Here is a 14,332-nt window from a genome sequence, read left to right as displayed (position 1 = left end):
GCGGATCGCGAGGTCAGGAGATGGAGACCATCCTGGCTAACACGGTGAAACCCCGTCTCTACTAAAAAATACAAAAAACTAGCCGGGCGAGGTGGCGGGCGCCTGTAGTCCCAGCTACTCGGGAGGCTGAGGCAGGAGAATGGCGTAAACCCGGGAGGCGGAGCTTGCAGTGACCTGAGATCTGGCCACTGCACTCCAGCCCGGGCGACAGAGCAAGACTCCGTCTCGAAAAAAAGAAAGAAAGAAAGAAAGAAGAAAGATGGGCTGATCTGCAAGAAGGAAGAGGAAGGGCAAAATGAATCATACATTTATTATTACAAGTAAATACTGCGTGTATAAAATAATAAAAATATTCATAAGGGCATTTTTAAAAGTCAATAAAATGCTGTCCAGTACTAGTTGACTAGTCTGGAGGAGTTCAACACGTAATTGGTCAAATCAATTTGTTACATCCACAAAATAGATTATAAAAATACATTATTAAGATGAAATAGACTTATAAACATGGGGAAAAGAAAGTGTGGAAATGTTAGTGTATGATCATATTTGTGAAAACGTATGAATATTCTACGTTTAACTGTATTTTAGGAAAAAATTCGGGAAGGGATGTTTTCACATTTTACATAGTATGCTACCATGTATAAGTTCATTACAGAAATGATGTTATTTTTATTATTCTGGACAACAAAGGATTTCCTTGTTTTCTTTTTTCCAATAATAAAAACAACCATTTTTTTTTTTTTTTTGGTGGTTACTAGGCAACGATCGCTGGACTCAACCACCCTCGAATGTTGGGGGGAGACGGTGTTTTTCTCGATTTCGCCCCAAGGAGGGTGCTCGGACTTCGACGTGCCGCCATCTTTGAGCAGGGCACAGCTGTTTACAACTTTGGAATGGAAATCTGGCTGAATGGTGGTTGCTTGGCAACGCCCAGCCACGGTCGCCATCTTTGAGTAGGGCACGTTGTTTACTACTGTAACAACCTAGAGGGAATGTGGTTGCGAGGCAACGCTTTGGGATCGTCGCAATCTTTGATCGGGGCACAACTGTTTTTTTCCGTTTAGAGTGTAAATCATCAAAGCCTACAGGATGGTGGCTAGGCAAGGCCTTGGCGCAGTCATCATCTGCAATCTGGCCTCTTGGTTCTCCTTACCTCCTCCGAGAAACAAGAAAGCTTTGCCAATTCAATTAGCCGCCATCTTTGTTAGGGGTACCATGACTTCCGGCTGGGGCGGAAGAGAACCTAATGGGCTTGGGGGAGGTGCCTGAATAGGGTTTGAGGTTCTGTTTGAGTTGGGTGAAGAAGGCGGGAAATTAATCCTCTTCCAATCAGCTCCCCATCTCGCCCTCTGGCGGCTCCGGACCACAGGCCGAGTTACTGTGATTACCGGCATGCTCCAAGACCGGCACTGACAGTCCCCAAGTGGGGGACCGCGGTGGGAGTCCTAAATGGGGGAGGAGGGGACGGGCGGCACCATTCATCTGCTGTGCCTCGCGGCGTCAAGCGGGGTCCCCCTGTTCTGCAGGAGCAGTCGCGGCGGCGCCCCCGCCCGTCAGCAGGTGGGGCCTTGGACGCCTGTATCTAAACCGAAGGGGGTTCGGTATTTTGACTCTGGGTCTTCAAGGCAGTAGGGGCTGGGGAGGTTTCAGTGTTGAGTTTGTAGGACCGAGGAGGCAATAAGCCTGGTTCCCCCAAAGAGGCACTGCCAGGGTATATGGAAAGAGGATGGGGCTGGGAGCTGGCACGCTTAGGTCCTAAGGAGGAGGGGATGGGGTGGTGCTCATGTCTGATGTCCCTAACCCCTCCTTAGCTCCCGTTCTCTGTCATCGGTTCCCTCAATGGAGTCCATATGTTTGGGCAGAATCTGGAGGTGCAGCTGAGCTCTGCGAGGACCGAGAACACGACTGTGGTGTGGAAAAGCTTCCATGACAGGTCCCCAGGAGGGAATGTGGGACAGGGACAGGGCCTGGGTGATAGTCCCTGTTGAAGATGACCTCAGAAGCCTTCCAGTTCTCTAAAACCAGCTGTTAATTTGGCTGTGGGATCTTTAGCAAGCCAGTTACCCTCCTTGATCCCTGATGTTTTCTATAAGAAAGGAAGGTTGGGCTGAGGGAGGATGTATCTGGTGTTCTGGAATTGATGGGCGGACTCCAACACACCCCTTCCTGATTCCTAAGGCCTTGACTTATTCTTCTCACTTCCATTCCACAGCATCACCCTCATTGTTCTGTCATCTGAGGTGGGCATCTCTGAGCTGAGGCTGGAGAGACTACTCCAAATGGTGTTTGGAGCCATGGTGAGACTCACCAGTCCTCTTTTCTCCCCAAACCAGAATCTGAGATCTCAGCATCCTTCTCCCTCAGACCTAGGAGTCCAGACCACCAACACTTCCTCACTCAGAACCCAGGAATCTTTTTTTTTTTTTCCTTTTGAGACGGAGTCTCGCTCTGTTGCCCAGGCTGGAGTGCAGTGGCATGATCTTGGCTCACTGCAACTTCCGCCTCCCAGGTTCAAGTGATTCTCGTGCCTCAGCTTCCCAAGAAGCTGGGATTACAGGCATGCGCCACCATGCCCAGCTAATTTTTGTATTTTTTGTAGAGACAGGGTTTCACCGTGTTGGCCAGGCTGTTCTCAAACTCCTGACCTCAAGTGATCCACCCACATTGGCCTCCAAAAGTGCTGGAATTAGAGGCATGAGCCACTGCGTCCGGCCCAGCCAGAACCCAGGAATCTTGACCCCCCCCAGTCCCCAGACCCAGAAGTGGGAGTCCTAGCCTCCTCTTCCTTCAGACCCAGGAGTTCGAGTCCCAGCGTCTCCTCTCTTAGAACTAGTTGCCCAGGGCCCATCCTCTCCTATATGGTTCTCCTAGGTCCTTCTTGTGGGACTTGAAGAACTGACCAATATCCGCAATGTGGAGAGACTGAAGAAGGACTTGAGGGTGAGGTTGCAGGGCATGAGGGTGGGAAGTTAGGATACCTGGGCACTGCCATTTGGGAACTACAGTTCCCAGCAGCCCCTGGGGCAGCCTGGTCCCACAGGTTCTTGGTTGTCTGACCCTGGGCCCTCCTGAATGCTAGGCTGGTCCCTTCTTATTCTCCTAGGCCAGCTACTGCCTCATCGACAGCTTCCTAGGGGACTCGGAGCTCATCGGGGACCTGACCCAGTGTGTGGACTGTGTGATTCCTCCAGAGGGGTCCCTCTTGCAGGTACTGGGGATGCTATGGAAATACCTGTTCCGCTGGCCCTGGCTCAGTCCTCATCCTCTTTCTTCTGGACCATTGTCCCAACCTCCTCCTATCCTCTCAGCTTCCAGTCCTATCCCCACCTGGTCCCAGAAGAATCTTTTCTCTTTTTATTGTTTTTCTTTTCTTTTTTCTTTCCTTTCTCTCTTTTTATTTGAGACGTAGTTTTACTCTTGTTGCCCAGGTTGGAGTGCAGTGGCACGATCTCAGCTCACTGCAGCCTCTGCCTCCTGGGTTCAAGCAATTCTTCTGCCTCAGCTTCCGGAGTAGCTGGGATTACAGGCACCCGCCCCTACGCCCGGCTAATTTATTGTATTTTTAGTAGAGATGGAGTTTTGCCATGTTGGCCAAGCTGGTCTCAAACTTCTGACACCTGCCTTGGCCTCCCACAGTGCTGGGATGACAGGCGTGAGCCACTGCACCTGGGCCATCTTTCTTTTCTGAGACAGGGTCTCGCTCTGTCATCCAGGCTAGAGCGCAGTGGCTCAGTCATAGCTCACTGCAGCCTTGAACTCCTGGATTCAAGTGATCCTCTCATCTCAGCCTCGCCAATAGCTGACACTATAGGCACGCGTCACCACATTCAGCTAATTTTTTTTTAAGAGATGTACTGGGGTTGGGGATGGGTGTCCACTAAGTTGCCCAGGCTGGTCTCAAACTCCTGGGCTCAAGCATTCCTCCCCGCTCAGCCTCCCATAGTGCTCGGATGACAGGTGTGAGCCATCACACCCGTCCACCACAAGAATCCTACTATATCCAGAGCTGTCCCTGCCCCTTTCCTGCTCACGGCCCTCCCACAGCCTCCACCTCCCCCAGGACAAGGTCCCAGCCCCTCAGCCTGGTGTTTGAAGGCCTGTGGCATGTGGCACCCCCTAACCTGTTGCTAAATCCACAATCTGCCTCCACCCAGCTGCCTCACAGACCCCAGAGATCCCAACAACTTTCCAACCTTGGTACCTGCTCTTCCTCCCACCTCTCAGATCTCTAGCTACCCCTACTTAAACACTGCTCTTGCTGAGTTGCCTGGTGTGGGCGCCTCCCAGCAGTGTGACTCTCAGCAGGTGACTTGGCTTCTCTACATTGCTGACGGTGCCTACTCAGCATGTAACAGGCCTCGATGAACAGCAGCTGCTGTGGTTACATCATTAGCTTCAGTTCGCACACTCAGGCTAGGTGTGTAATCAGACTTCACAGTGTGAGTTGGGGATGTGACTTCGTATGAAGGTGAAGGAACTCAGGCTCAGAGAGGGTGAGACGCAGGAGCATGGCCACTCCACGAGCTTGGGGCTGCCTGTGGGTTTCTCCCCATTCCCTGCCCACCTGGGAAGTCGCTGCCACCCCCTACACATGTCTGCTGACTCCCAGTCCTCCTGCCTCCCTTACCCAGGAAGCCCTCTCCGGGTTCGCTGAGGCCGCGGGCACGGCATTCGTCAGTCTGGTGGTGTCGGGCCGGGTGGTGGCAGCAACTGAAGGTTGGTGGCGGCTGGGGACGCCCGAGGCCGTGCTGCTCCCCTGGCTGGTGGGGTCCCTGCCGCCTCAGACCGCTCGCGACTACCCGGTGTACCTGCCGCACGGCAGCCCCACGGTGAGTGGGTGGGGCGGACGGAACAGAGGGATGTGACCTGGGGGCCGAGTCGCCAGGAAGCGGGATCTGCGATGGAAAGGGGCCGGGCCCGCGGTCAGCCCCAGCCTGTGCCCTGCTTCAGGTCCCACACCGGCTCCTGACCCTGACACTGCTGCCGAGCCTGGAGCTGTGTCTACTCTGCGGGCCAAGCCCACCCCTCAGCCACTTGTATCCACAGGTGAACCCGTGCCGTCCCGCTTTCCCCCTTAGGACACCCTGTACCTGCAGGGCCCTTCCCCACCACCCTGCCCTGCCAGAGGCTTCTTTCTCCAGCCCCGCCTCTTCTGGACTGCGCTCCAGTCATTCACCTTCCCCGCAAGATCGGCCACTCCCGCGCTTTCTCTGTCCTCCCAGGCCTCGCCCCTTCCCTGGTCCCTTCTGCCCTCCGCCCTCCACTGTTCTCGTAGGCCCCGCCCCTCCCGATTGACCACGCCCCTATCGTGCACTCCCCCGCCGGCCCCGCCTTCCCATGACCATGTCCCAATGACCACGCCCCCTGCAGCTTCTGGAGCGCTGCTGGCAGCCACTGCTGGACCCGTTGCGGGCCTGTCTGCCGCTGGGACCCCGAGCGCTGCCCAGTGGCTTCCCCCTTCACACAGACATCCTCGGGTAGGGCTCGGATGGAGGGAGTGGGTTGGGGGTCATGTCCTCTTCCCCAGCCATGACATTCCCTTCCCTTTCCCACAGGCTGCTGCTCCTCCACCTGGAACTGAAACGCTGCCTCTTCACCGTGGAGCCCTTGGGGGATAAAGGTGACTGAGGACAGGGGCAGGGGCAGGAGGAGCGTGGGCCGGGGAGGGGCTCTGCATCACCGCCTTTTCCTCCCAGCAGAGCCTTCACCAGAACAGCGCCGGCGCCTTCTCCGAAACTTCTATACCCTGGTCACCTCCACGCACTTCCCACCAGGTCAGCGGCAGGCACAGTGCTCCCACTGCGCAGGCGGGGACACTGAGTCTCTGGTCACGCAAAGTGGGAGTAGGAGGTGGGGTTGGAGGAACCGGAGGAACCCAGCATGCACTGGGGCAGAGGGATGTGGTTTTCCTTGAGATCTGAGAATTGATGCAGATGGGAAGGGCGATCCTCTTAGCAATACACATGGCAAACACGGCAGCAACACAGGAGCTCCAGTAGCCTTTTCCAGGAGGGAAGGGGGGGAAGGGAGGTCCCTGCCTGGCTTCAGAACCTCCTAGATCATAGTTAACAATAGTTGGCGGGGTGCGGTGGCTCAAGCCTGTAATCCCAGCACTTTGGGAGGCCGAGATGGGCGGATCACGAGGTCAGGAGATCGAGACCATCCTGGCTAAAACAGTGAAACCTGTCTCCACTAAAAAAAATACAAAAAACTAGCCGGGCGAGGTGGCGGGCGCCTGTAGTCCCAGCTACTAGGGAGGCTGAGGCAGGAGAATGGCGTAAACCCGGGAGGCGGAGCTTGCAGTGAGCTGAGATCCGGCCACTGCACTCCAGCCTGGGTGACAGAGCAAGACTCCATCTCAAAAAAAAAAAAAAAGAAAAAGAAAGAATGAAATCACTTTATCCTCACAAGCGAGGACTATCCTGTTACCTTATCATTCCCATATTACAGATGAGGAAACTGAGGCTCAGCTCATGAGTGGCACAGCCTATTCGAACATAGGGGATCTGGCTCTCATATCCACACAGTCCAGCACTCTGCACTACTGCCGAAAGCACAGACTTGGCTGATAGGCTTAGGGGATGGGGGAGGTTTTCACAGATGCTGGGTTAGAAAGGAAAAATTGTAGAACCCATAAAGGCCCAGAGAGACAAAGGGAAGGACCTGGGATGGCGCTATGACCCCAGTGAAGCCCGGATGAATGCAGCACAGTGGTCAAGAGCTCCATCTGGGGGGCTGCACCCCTTCTTAGCTGTGCGACTCCATCTCTCCCTGGCCCCTGCCTGCTTCCCTCCACCCGCCTCATGCAGTGGGGTGGGCGGGCTCCTGTGTTTCTGCCGTGTTTGCCATGTGTATTGCTAAGAGGATTGCCTGCAGCTGCAGTTTCCCCAGGAAAATGGGGGCCAAGGATGAGAAAGAGGAAGAGGGTGAGCTGAGTGAGAGCATCACAGTCTTCAAGTTGCTGACAGCCAGCTAGAGCCCTGAGGCCCTGCCCTGGCAGGAGGCTCCCAAAACCTGTGCTCAGAGACCCCACGCGTTCAGAACTTGGGCCCAGGATGTGGTGTGGCTTCCAAAGGTTAGCATGCTACTTGTCACCTCAGTGCCCCCTGTTCTTTCCCCAGAGCCAGGGCCACCAGAGAAGACAGAAGGTGAGGTCTACCAGGCCCAGCTGCCCAGAGCCTGCTACCTGGTGTTGGGGACTGAGGAACCAGGCAAAGGAGTGCGTCTGGTGGCCCTGCAGCTGGGGGTTCGGCGGCTGCTGCTGCTGCTGTCTCCCCAGAGTCCCAGCCATGGGCTGCGAAGCCTGGCCACCCACACACTGCATGCCCTCACCCCTCTTCTTTGACTACCTAGCAGTGGGTGATGGACACAGAAATGGGGCTGTTAGCGTCTCTCTGTTTATTCGCTCACAATAATACACAGCCCCTGGATGGGGAGGGGGTAGGAGGGGCTACGACAGGGTGGGGTGGGAGGGGAGGAGGTATCCACTTCCCTGGCCCCTCTCCCCTCTGTGCTTGGGAGGGGGGAAGGAAGGGAGGGGGCTCCCCCTAACCCCCCAGAATGTAAACAGCAGCAGATGAACAAAAATAAAAATACAAAAGGCCGGAGGAAGGTCCCAGGCATCCCCCAATCCCTGGCGTCTTCTCTGTCACCAGTGGAGGTCCCCCATCCACCAAAGCTGCCTCAGTCCAAGGGGCTGCCCAGTGCCGGCCACATCCCCGGGGGCAGAGTCCAGGGCTCAGAACTGCTGTGCCAGCAGCTCACACAGGTGACGGGAGACAGGCTCCTTGCTGGTGCGCAGGGTCAGCCGATACATCTGGGTGGGGGCATTGGGGGCAGAACTCAGAGGAGATAGGGAGCCCAGGGAAGTGGGGACACAAGGGATATAGAAGAAAGAAGGATAAAGGGGCCAGAAAAGTGATACAAGACACAGGAGAGAAGAATGTAAGAATGAAATCAACAGAGAAGCCAGAAAGGAGGGAAATTATAAATGAGGAGAGAAAGGTGGAAACGATATGGAAAGGTAGAAATCAGGGAGGGACAGGAAGAGAGGAAGACCAGAGGTTGGAGACAGGAGAGAAGATTGATGGATAAAGAGGAGGAAAAGTGGACAAAGAGATGCGAGAGGAGGAGGGTCAAAGGGGGGACGTGAATTGAACAGTGAGGCAGGAAGAGTGGGCACAGAGATGACAGGTGGCCTTCCTGCCGACCTCAGGCCTCCCACAGCAGCACTCACCTGGGCCTGGGCGTTGGGCTCCAGCCGGAGCAGACAGCCCACCTGCAGGGCTTTAGTCTGGATGATCCCCGCCCCCACGAAGTTCTCAGGGTTGGGGTCCACATTGTCCAGGAGAGCAGAGCCAAACCCCAGAAGCTGGGAGGGAGGGGGGCCGCCGTCAGAGAGTGCCAGAGCTGTTAGTTACCACACAGTGGCATCCCAGATCCCAAAAACCTTTGGGGATGGGAATTGGCCCCACTTTACAGATGGGAAAACAGGCTCAGAGAAGCAAAGCAGCCCTAGGCCGGCAAACACGCCCGCGGTCTCTCACCTTGGCCTTAGTAACTTCTGCGTCCATGGGGTGGTTGGCTTTGAAGATTTTCTGCGCCTCCTGTTGAGGGCTGGGGACCGGGAAGGTTCAAGTCAGGGACCTGGACGGCCCGACCCGCCCACCCGGAGGCGCGGCTTTGGCTCCGCCCCCTCCCCACCCCTCACAGGCTCAGCTGCTTCCAGCGCTGGAAGAAATCCTGGGCCGCCATCTCTGTGGGCTGGAAGAACTTGTTGATGGTCACTGGGAGCTTCAGGGTGAGAGCCTGGGGGGCGCCACCATACCTGGTGGGGTGAGGGGTAGGCTCCGTTAAGGACCCGCCCCTCGCCCCGGAGGCCCCGCCCACCGGCCGCGCCGCACCTCACTTACCGGAAGCGCACGGACAGCAGCGGGGGCGTCAGGAAGTCCCGCAGACACTCGATATTGAGCACCTGCTGCACCTGCGCGCCGCCATCCACCTGCGCAGCCACGCGCTTGGTCTGCACAGCCAGCTGTGCCCGCCAGCGGTCAAGGAAGCCAGACAGAGGAGGCGGGCCCCTGGAAGGTCTGGGTCAGGAACCCCAAAGCTGCCGGCAGCTCCCGCCTGCCCGTCTTTGAGGGACCCCATGGTGCAATCCTGGACTCAATCCTACAAGGCTCAACTACAAAGTTCATGCTATGGAAACCTCTGAGGCGCCCCCTAGGTGCCTCCTTTGGCCTCCCACAATGTCACACCGCACTGAGACATAATAGTATTAGCTCTGGAGGCTGACTTCGGTTTGAATCCCATCTCTTAACCACCTGAGTGGCTGTGGGCAGCCACTTAACCTCTCTCAGCCTCTGGACATGTGTAAGACTGGGCAACATGGCAAGACCCCATCTCTACAAAAAAAATTAGCCAGGTGTGGTGATATGCACCTGTACTCCCAGCTACTTGGAAGGCTGAGGCAGGAGGATGCCTTGAGCCCAGAAGATCGAGGCTGCAGTGAGCAGTGTTCGTGCCACTGCACTCCCGCTTGGGTGAGTGAGGCCCTATCTCAACAAAAGGACATGTGTAAAATGTCCTCAGGAGTTGATGAAATAATCCAGCCGGGTGTGGTGGCTCACGCCTGTAATCCAGCACTTTGGAAGGCCAAGGTGGGAAGGATCACTGAGCCCCAAGGTTTGAGACAAGCCTGGGCAACACAGTGAGGCCTCATCACTATTTAAAAAAAAAATCCATTACAAGTACTTGTCTGTGTGCCCAGTACATGGTAAGTACACAAAGATGGTAGCAATTAGTGTTATCGTCATCTGCATCCGTGTCAGTAGCCCACTGGGAAGGCCTGGGTCTCATGTTCTCTTGCCACTGCCTCCATGGAGCTGCCTGTACGAGCCTCTGGAAATTATGGAAGACGGAATTTTGTTTCTGATTTTTTTGAGACAGGGTCTCACTCTGTCGCCCAGAATGGAGTGCAGTGGTACAATCTCGGCTCACCACAACCACCACCTCCCAGGCTCAAGCGATTCTCCTGTCTCAGCCTCCTGAGTAGCTGGGATTATAGGCGCACACCACTACCACCCAGCTAATTTTTGTATTTTTAGTGGAGATGGGATTTCACCATGTTGGCAAGGCTGGTCTTGAACTCCTGACCTCAAATGATTCGCTGGCCTCAGCCTCCCAGTGCTGGGATTACAGGCATGAGCCCCCACGCCCGGCCAGGAGTTTTGGGGTCGAGCTTTTCTAATTTCATGAATGTGGAAATGGAGGCCCAGAGAAGGAACAGGGGGTACTGATACCTCCAGCCACCCTTCCAGGGTTTTCCAGATACTCTGATCTTCACAATAACCCTATGAGGAAGAGGAGGGTCTACATACACTTCACGGTGGGGACAGGAAGGCCCAGAGAGGCAAAGTGACTCAGCCTAGGTCATACAGGAGGAGGCCCGGGGTCTGGACCCGCAGGCCTGGCTTCTGAGTGCAGGAGGTGCTGGCATCATGACATGGAGCCCAGTGGAGGATGGCAGGACACGGAAGGTGCCAGATAGGGACAAACTGAGGCCTGGAGTAGGTGAGTTCCAGAAGTAATGCCTCCCACACACCACTTCACTGTCATCTCCTGTCCTGGGGGAAGGAACCCCACCCCCATCTTACAGATGCAGACACTGAATCTCAGAGAAGTAACTGCGTGCCCAAGAGAGGCTAAAGAGAAGTGTGGACCTGGGTCAGCCAGCTTCCCCACGATGAGGAAGGCCGACCTGGAGAGGCAGGCCTGGAGGCAGGAGGCTGGGCCGGGCCTGAGAGGATATGAGTCTGGAGGTCTCCGGGGTGGACCACAGTGGGTGAGAAATTCTGGAACTGCACTGAGGTCTTGTTGCCATAGAAGAGATACATGCGGCCTGCAGTAGGTGGGGGAGGCAGAGCTCCATTTGAGTCCCTCTGACCCCTTCCCCAGGCCCAACCCAAGGTCTCCCTCCCACCCATTCCCACAGTCCCCTGGGACACACCTAGGTTCTGCCGGAACTCTGACTTGACTCCGATCTGCAGCAGCTGGTTCTCGAACAGAACCCCGTTGTTCTTACACACAAACCTGGGTGGGAGTGGCAGGGGGCGCAGGATGACGGGGGTGCCTGTCTGCACCTGACCTAGGTTCTGCACCTGTCCCCATTCCCCTCCCCCACCTCTCCCAGGACTCACTTATTCAGCAATTCATCGGCTTCCGGAATGGGAGGGCCGATGTCTTCAGGACCTGGGCTGGAGGCAGGGAGCGGAGTGAGATGGGAAGGGACTTGGTGGGGAGGGGTGAAGACCCAGAGCGATTGAGTGTGAGAACAAACCCTAAGGACAGAACCCCAGAACCACATATCCAGACCCCTCACAGAGCTTCGAGGAACCTCACATCCATTCAGCAGTGGCCTCCAATGGGAATGGAACCCTGGTCTGTGCGCCCACATTGGCAGGCACCAAGTTTTCCTTTCCTCAAAGTCCCTGCCTCTGCTGCTCATCAGGAACCCGTTGACGAGAGCTCCCAGTCCCCTAACTCTCCCTGGGGACACCCGAGTCTGCCCCCCCGCGACCTCCCACCCCAGGCCACCCCTTACTCAGCAGCTGGAGCTGGGTCAGCCAGCAAAGCCATGGGGCTCTCGGGGGCAGGCGGCTCCAGCTCGCTGGGCCATCCAATCCCAGAGCAGACAAGAGAAGACAGGCGTGGCAGCCAATCCCAGATGGGCAGCAAGAGGGCCGGGGAGAGAGAGAGAGACAGAGAGGGAGAAGGGAAGGAGAGAAGGAGAAAAGGAAGAGCAGGCTGAGAAACGGTGACAGGAAAGGAGACAACAAAGGGTGGCCAGTGTCGGCGGAGTCCAGAGTGTCAGAGGGAGGGTGTGAGCAGGGAGGCTGGGGCAGGGGAGGCAGCAGCCAGGGCTGGCAAAGGCATCGGGATGGAGAGAGGAGCGAGTAGGGGGCTGGGGAGGGGCTCAGGGAAAATGCAGGCAGAGGCCGAGAAGGGACAGCCCTGAGGGTGGCTGTTAGAAGGGGCCCGGGCCCAGGGGGTGCTACCTAAGGAAGGCCTCCTCGGGGGTGGGCCCCAGGCTGGGCTGGGCGGCTGGGCCATCGAAGACGTCCACCAGGAGGTTCCCTGCCCCTGCAGAAGCTGGGGGTGCTGCCGGGGGAGGGGCTGCCCGCAGCCCCAGGAGGTCGGCGGAGGGCGAGGGCGTCGACTGTAGGAAGCAGAGGTCACAGTGAGGACAGGTGGCACCCTGGCAGGACCCAGCCCCACGCACCCTGGCGGGACCCAGCCCCACGCACCCTGGCGGGACCCAGCCCCACGCACCCTGGCGGGACCCAGCCCCACGCACCCTGGCGGGGCCCACCCCAGGGGACTCACCACAGTGCTGGGGGTGGGCTCTACGCCCCCGTTGATGTCGTTGCTGCTTGGGTCCCTCCGGCCATCATCCAGGGCGCTGCCGGCCCCTGGCCCCTTCTTGCGTTTCAGCTTGGCCAGGATGGACGACTCGCGCTCGGGGAAGGGCGGCATCTCCTCCAGCACTGTGGCCTGGCGCGGTCGGGGTGGGGAAGGTCAGTTCGGGTCAGGAGGAGGGGAGAGCGAGAAGGGGGTGTGCCGGGGGCGGGGAGGGGCAGGGCTCTGACCAGGACGTCGGTGCTGGCCACCGAGCTGAGGGTGAGGTACTCCACGGCTCGCTGCTGCAGCTCCACATCAGCATTGCGCAGCTGGGAGCCGGCCCGCAGCACGGCCTGGATGGTGGCCTTGGTCTCGGGGAAGAGGTTGATGAACTTGATGTAGGTGGACAGCAGCAGCGCCCGCGTCGCCACGCTGCACAGGTGGAACTTGGAGTGGAGCAGGGAGAACTGCACTGGGGGGCTGTGCGCGGGAGTGGGTGTCAGCGGGGCCAGGCTCCACTGCCCTCTCCCAGAAACCCCCTCGAGAGGCGCCCCTCCCTGGGATGGACCTGTCCCAGGACCCCAGGCCACTGGAGAGGAGTGGCCCTCCCCAGGCACCAGGCAGGGGCCACAGTCACACTCTGTCCACGATCCTGGGACTGAGGCCCTCTCTTACCCTGCTAGGTGGGCTGGGGTGGAGGCCGAGAGGATGGGAGCCCATCACCGCCTACCCTGAGACCCCTGGGGATCCCTCAAGCCCTGGATCCCTCAGAAGCGTGTAGTGTTCCCCCTGCAGGCTGAGGCTCCCTCACCTGGAGCGGGGGTCCCCAGCAATCAGGTTCCCAAACTCCCCAAGGATGTAGCCGCCAACCTTCACCATGTTCTCATGACAGGCGGGGGCCTGGAGCGCCTGGGGGGGCGGGGAAGGGTGTGGAGAGGACAAGAATGAGCGCCCTCTCCGGGAGCACTGGGTGCAACCACCTCCTGACTGGTGGAACCCTCAAAGCTCTGCTGCGGGTGGGGTCATAGGTGGTAAACTGAGGCACAAAAAGGTTGAGTGACCGGCCCGAGCTCACACAGGCAGTAAAACAGGGCTGTGAGCCGGGCGTGGTGGCTCATGCCTATAATCCTAGCATTTTGGGAGGCTGAAGCGGGCAGATTGCCCGAGTTCAGGAGTTTGAAACCAGCCTGGGCAACATGGTGAAACCCCATCTCTATTAAAAATACAAACAAATTAGCTGGGTGTGGTGGCACGCGCCTGTAGTACCAGCTACTGGGGAGGCTGAGGCAGGAGAATGGTTCGACACCGCGAGGCGGAGGTCGCAGCAAGCCAAGATCACGCCAAGGCACTCACTCCCCAATCCAGCCTGGGCGACAGAGTGAGACTCCGTCTCCAAAAAACAAACTAATAAACCAAAAAAAAAAAAAACAAACCAGGGCTGTGCAGTGTCCCTTTCCTGGGGCAGAGGGAAACTACCGAGATCTGGGGGCCGGGACTGCACACCGGGCTCTCCAGGCCCATGGCCTGGGGACTCCTCACATCAGGAGGGTGGGAGGGACCTAGAGCCCTGGGTGTCCTGGGTTGGCCCAGAGAGGCAGAGGCCCCACTTTGAGGTCACAGCGGTGCAGGAGGAGGGTGGCCAGGGGCTGGCAGGCCCCACAGCCCCAACCGTCCTTGCTCTGCCTCTGGGTCCTGTCATGGGGTCATGGGGGTCAGGGTCAGGAATGCTGACCTCAAAGACGGTCTTGGCGGCATAGCCCTGGACGTCATCACGGTTGGTGACGATCTGTAGCACACGGTACCACACCTCCTCACTCACGTAGTCGCCCGCGATGCGGATGAGGTTGAGGATGGTGTCCACATACCAGCTGTAGTCCACGGCGTACTTCTCAGCCAGGATGGCCACCTTCAGGACCTGCCGCCGGAGCGTGTG

The 14,332-nt window shown here is 57.6% G+C and overlaps 2 protein-coding genes and 1 long non-coding RNA gene across 8 annotated transcripts in view; 1 reads left to right on the top strand and 2 right to left on the bottom strand.

Moving 5' to 3' along the window:
- The first annotated feature begins 751 nt into the window (after positions 1 to 751).
- On the top strand, positions 752 to 7,611 carry FUZ (fuzzy planar cell polarity protein). Of its 4 annotated transcripts, none has more exons than XM_033224132.1 (11): positions 752 to 1,560; positions 1,863 to 1,933; positions 2,213 to 2,297; positions 2,872 to 2,940; positions 3,104 to 3,208; positions 4,632 to 4,829; positions 4,951 to 5,046; positions 5,371 to 5,477; positions 5,556 to 5,620; positions 5,697 to 5,774; positions 7,122 to 7,607. In XM_033224132.1, the coding sequence occupies exons 1-11, from the start codon at positions 1,450 to 1,452 to the stop codon at positions 7,343 to 7,345; spliced, it is 1,209 nt and encodes a 402-aa protein (XP_033080023.1). In that variant the 5' UTR covers positions 752 to 1,449; the 3' UTR covers positions 7,346 to 7,607. The 4 variants fall into 4 exon arrangements, with proteins under 4 accessions (XP_033080023.1, XP_033080021.1, XP_033080022.1 ...); XM_033224130.1 differs by having other exon boundaries at positions 753 to 1,560; positions 1,812 to 1,933; positions 7,122 to 7,611; XM_033224131.1 differs by having other exon boundaries at positions 756 to 1,560; positions 1,812 to 1,933; positions 5,700 to 5,774.
- Positions 4,390 to 5,250, bottom strand: LOC117091600. Its single transcript, XR_004440476.1, has 2 exons — positions 5,177 to 5,250; positions 4,390 to 4,895 (listed from the first exon to the last, which is right to left on the bottom strand). It is a non-coding gene; the product is annotated as an uncharacterized LOC117091600 (long non-coding RNA).
- Positions 7,382 to 14,332, bottom strand: part of AP2A1 (adaptor related protein complex 2 subunit alpha 1) — a 45,754-nt gene continuing 38,803 nt past the window's right edge. Inside the window, exons 11-24 of one of the 3 annotated variants that reach the window (XM_033224127.1) lie at positions 14,132 to 14,314; positions 13,211 to 13,308; positions 12,648 to 12,879; positions 12,385 to 12,552; positions 12,057 to 12,217; positions 11,603 to 11,668; positions 11,199 to 11,255; positions 11,009 to 11,091; positions 10,811 to 10,900; positions 8,913 to 9,036; positions 8,711 to 8,827; positions 8,547 to 8,616; positions 8,237 to 8,371; positions 7,382 to 7,816 (exon numbers count right to left, since the gene is read on the bottom strand). In XM_033224127.1, the coding sequence (XP_033080018.1) occupies positions 7,739 to 7,816; positions 8,237 to 8,371; positions 8,547 to 8,616; positions 8,711 to 8,827; positions 8,913 to 9,036; positions 10,811 to 10,900; positions 11,009 to 11,091; positions 11,199 to 11,255; positions 11,603 to 11,668; positions 12,057 to 12,217; positions 12,385 to 12,552; positions 12,648 to 12,879; positions 13,211 to 13,308; positions 14,132 to 14,314 (1,662 nt within the window). In that variant the 3' untranslated portion in view covers positions 7,382 to 7,738. The other 2 variants (XM_033224128.1, XM_033224129.1) reach the window with 2 other exon arrangements.

This window comes from Trachypithecus francoisi, unplaced genomic scaffold, assembly GCF_009764315.1.
Source record: "Trachypithecus francoisi isolate TF-2019V2 unplaced genomic scaffold, Tfra_2.0 Lachesis_group12, whole genome shotgun sequence".
In the NCBI taxonomy this organism is placed as follows: Eukaryota; Metazoa; Chordata; class Mammalia; order Primates; family Cercopithecidae; genus Trachypithecus; species Trachypithecus francoisi.
The sequence above is the reverse complement of the archived record's forward strand: the minus strand, read 5'-3'. Positions and strand labels throughout refer to the sequence as shown.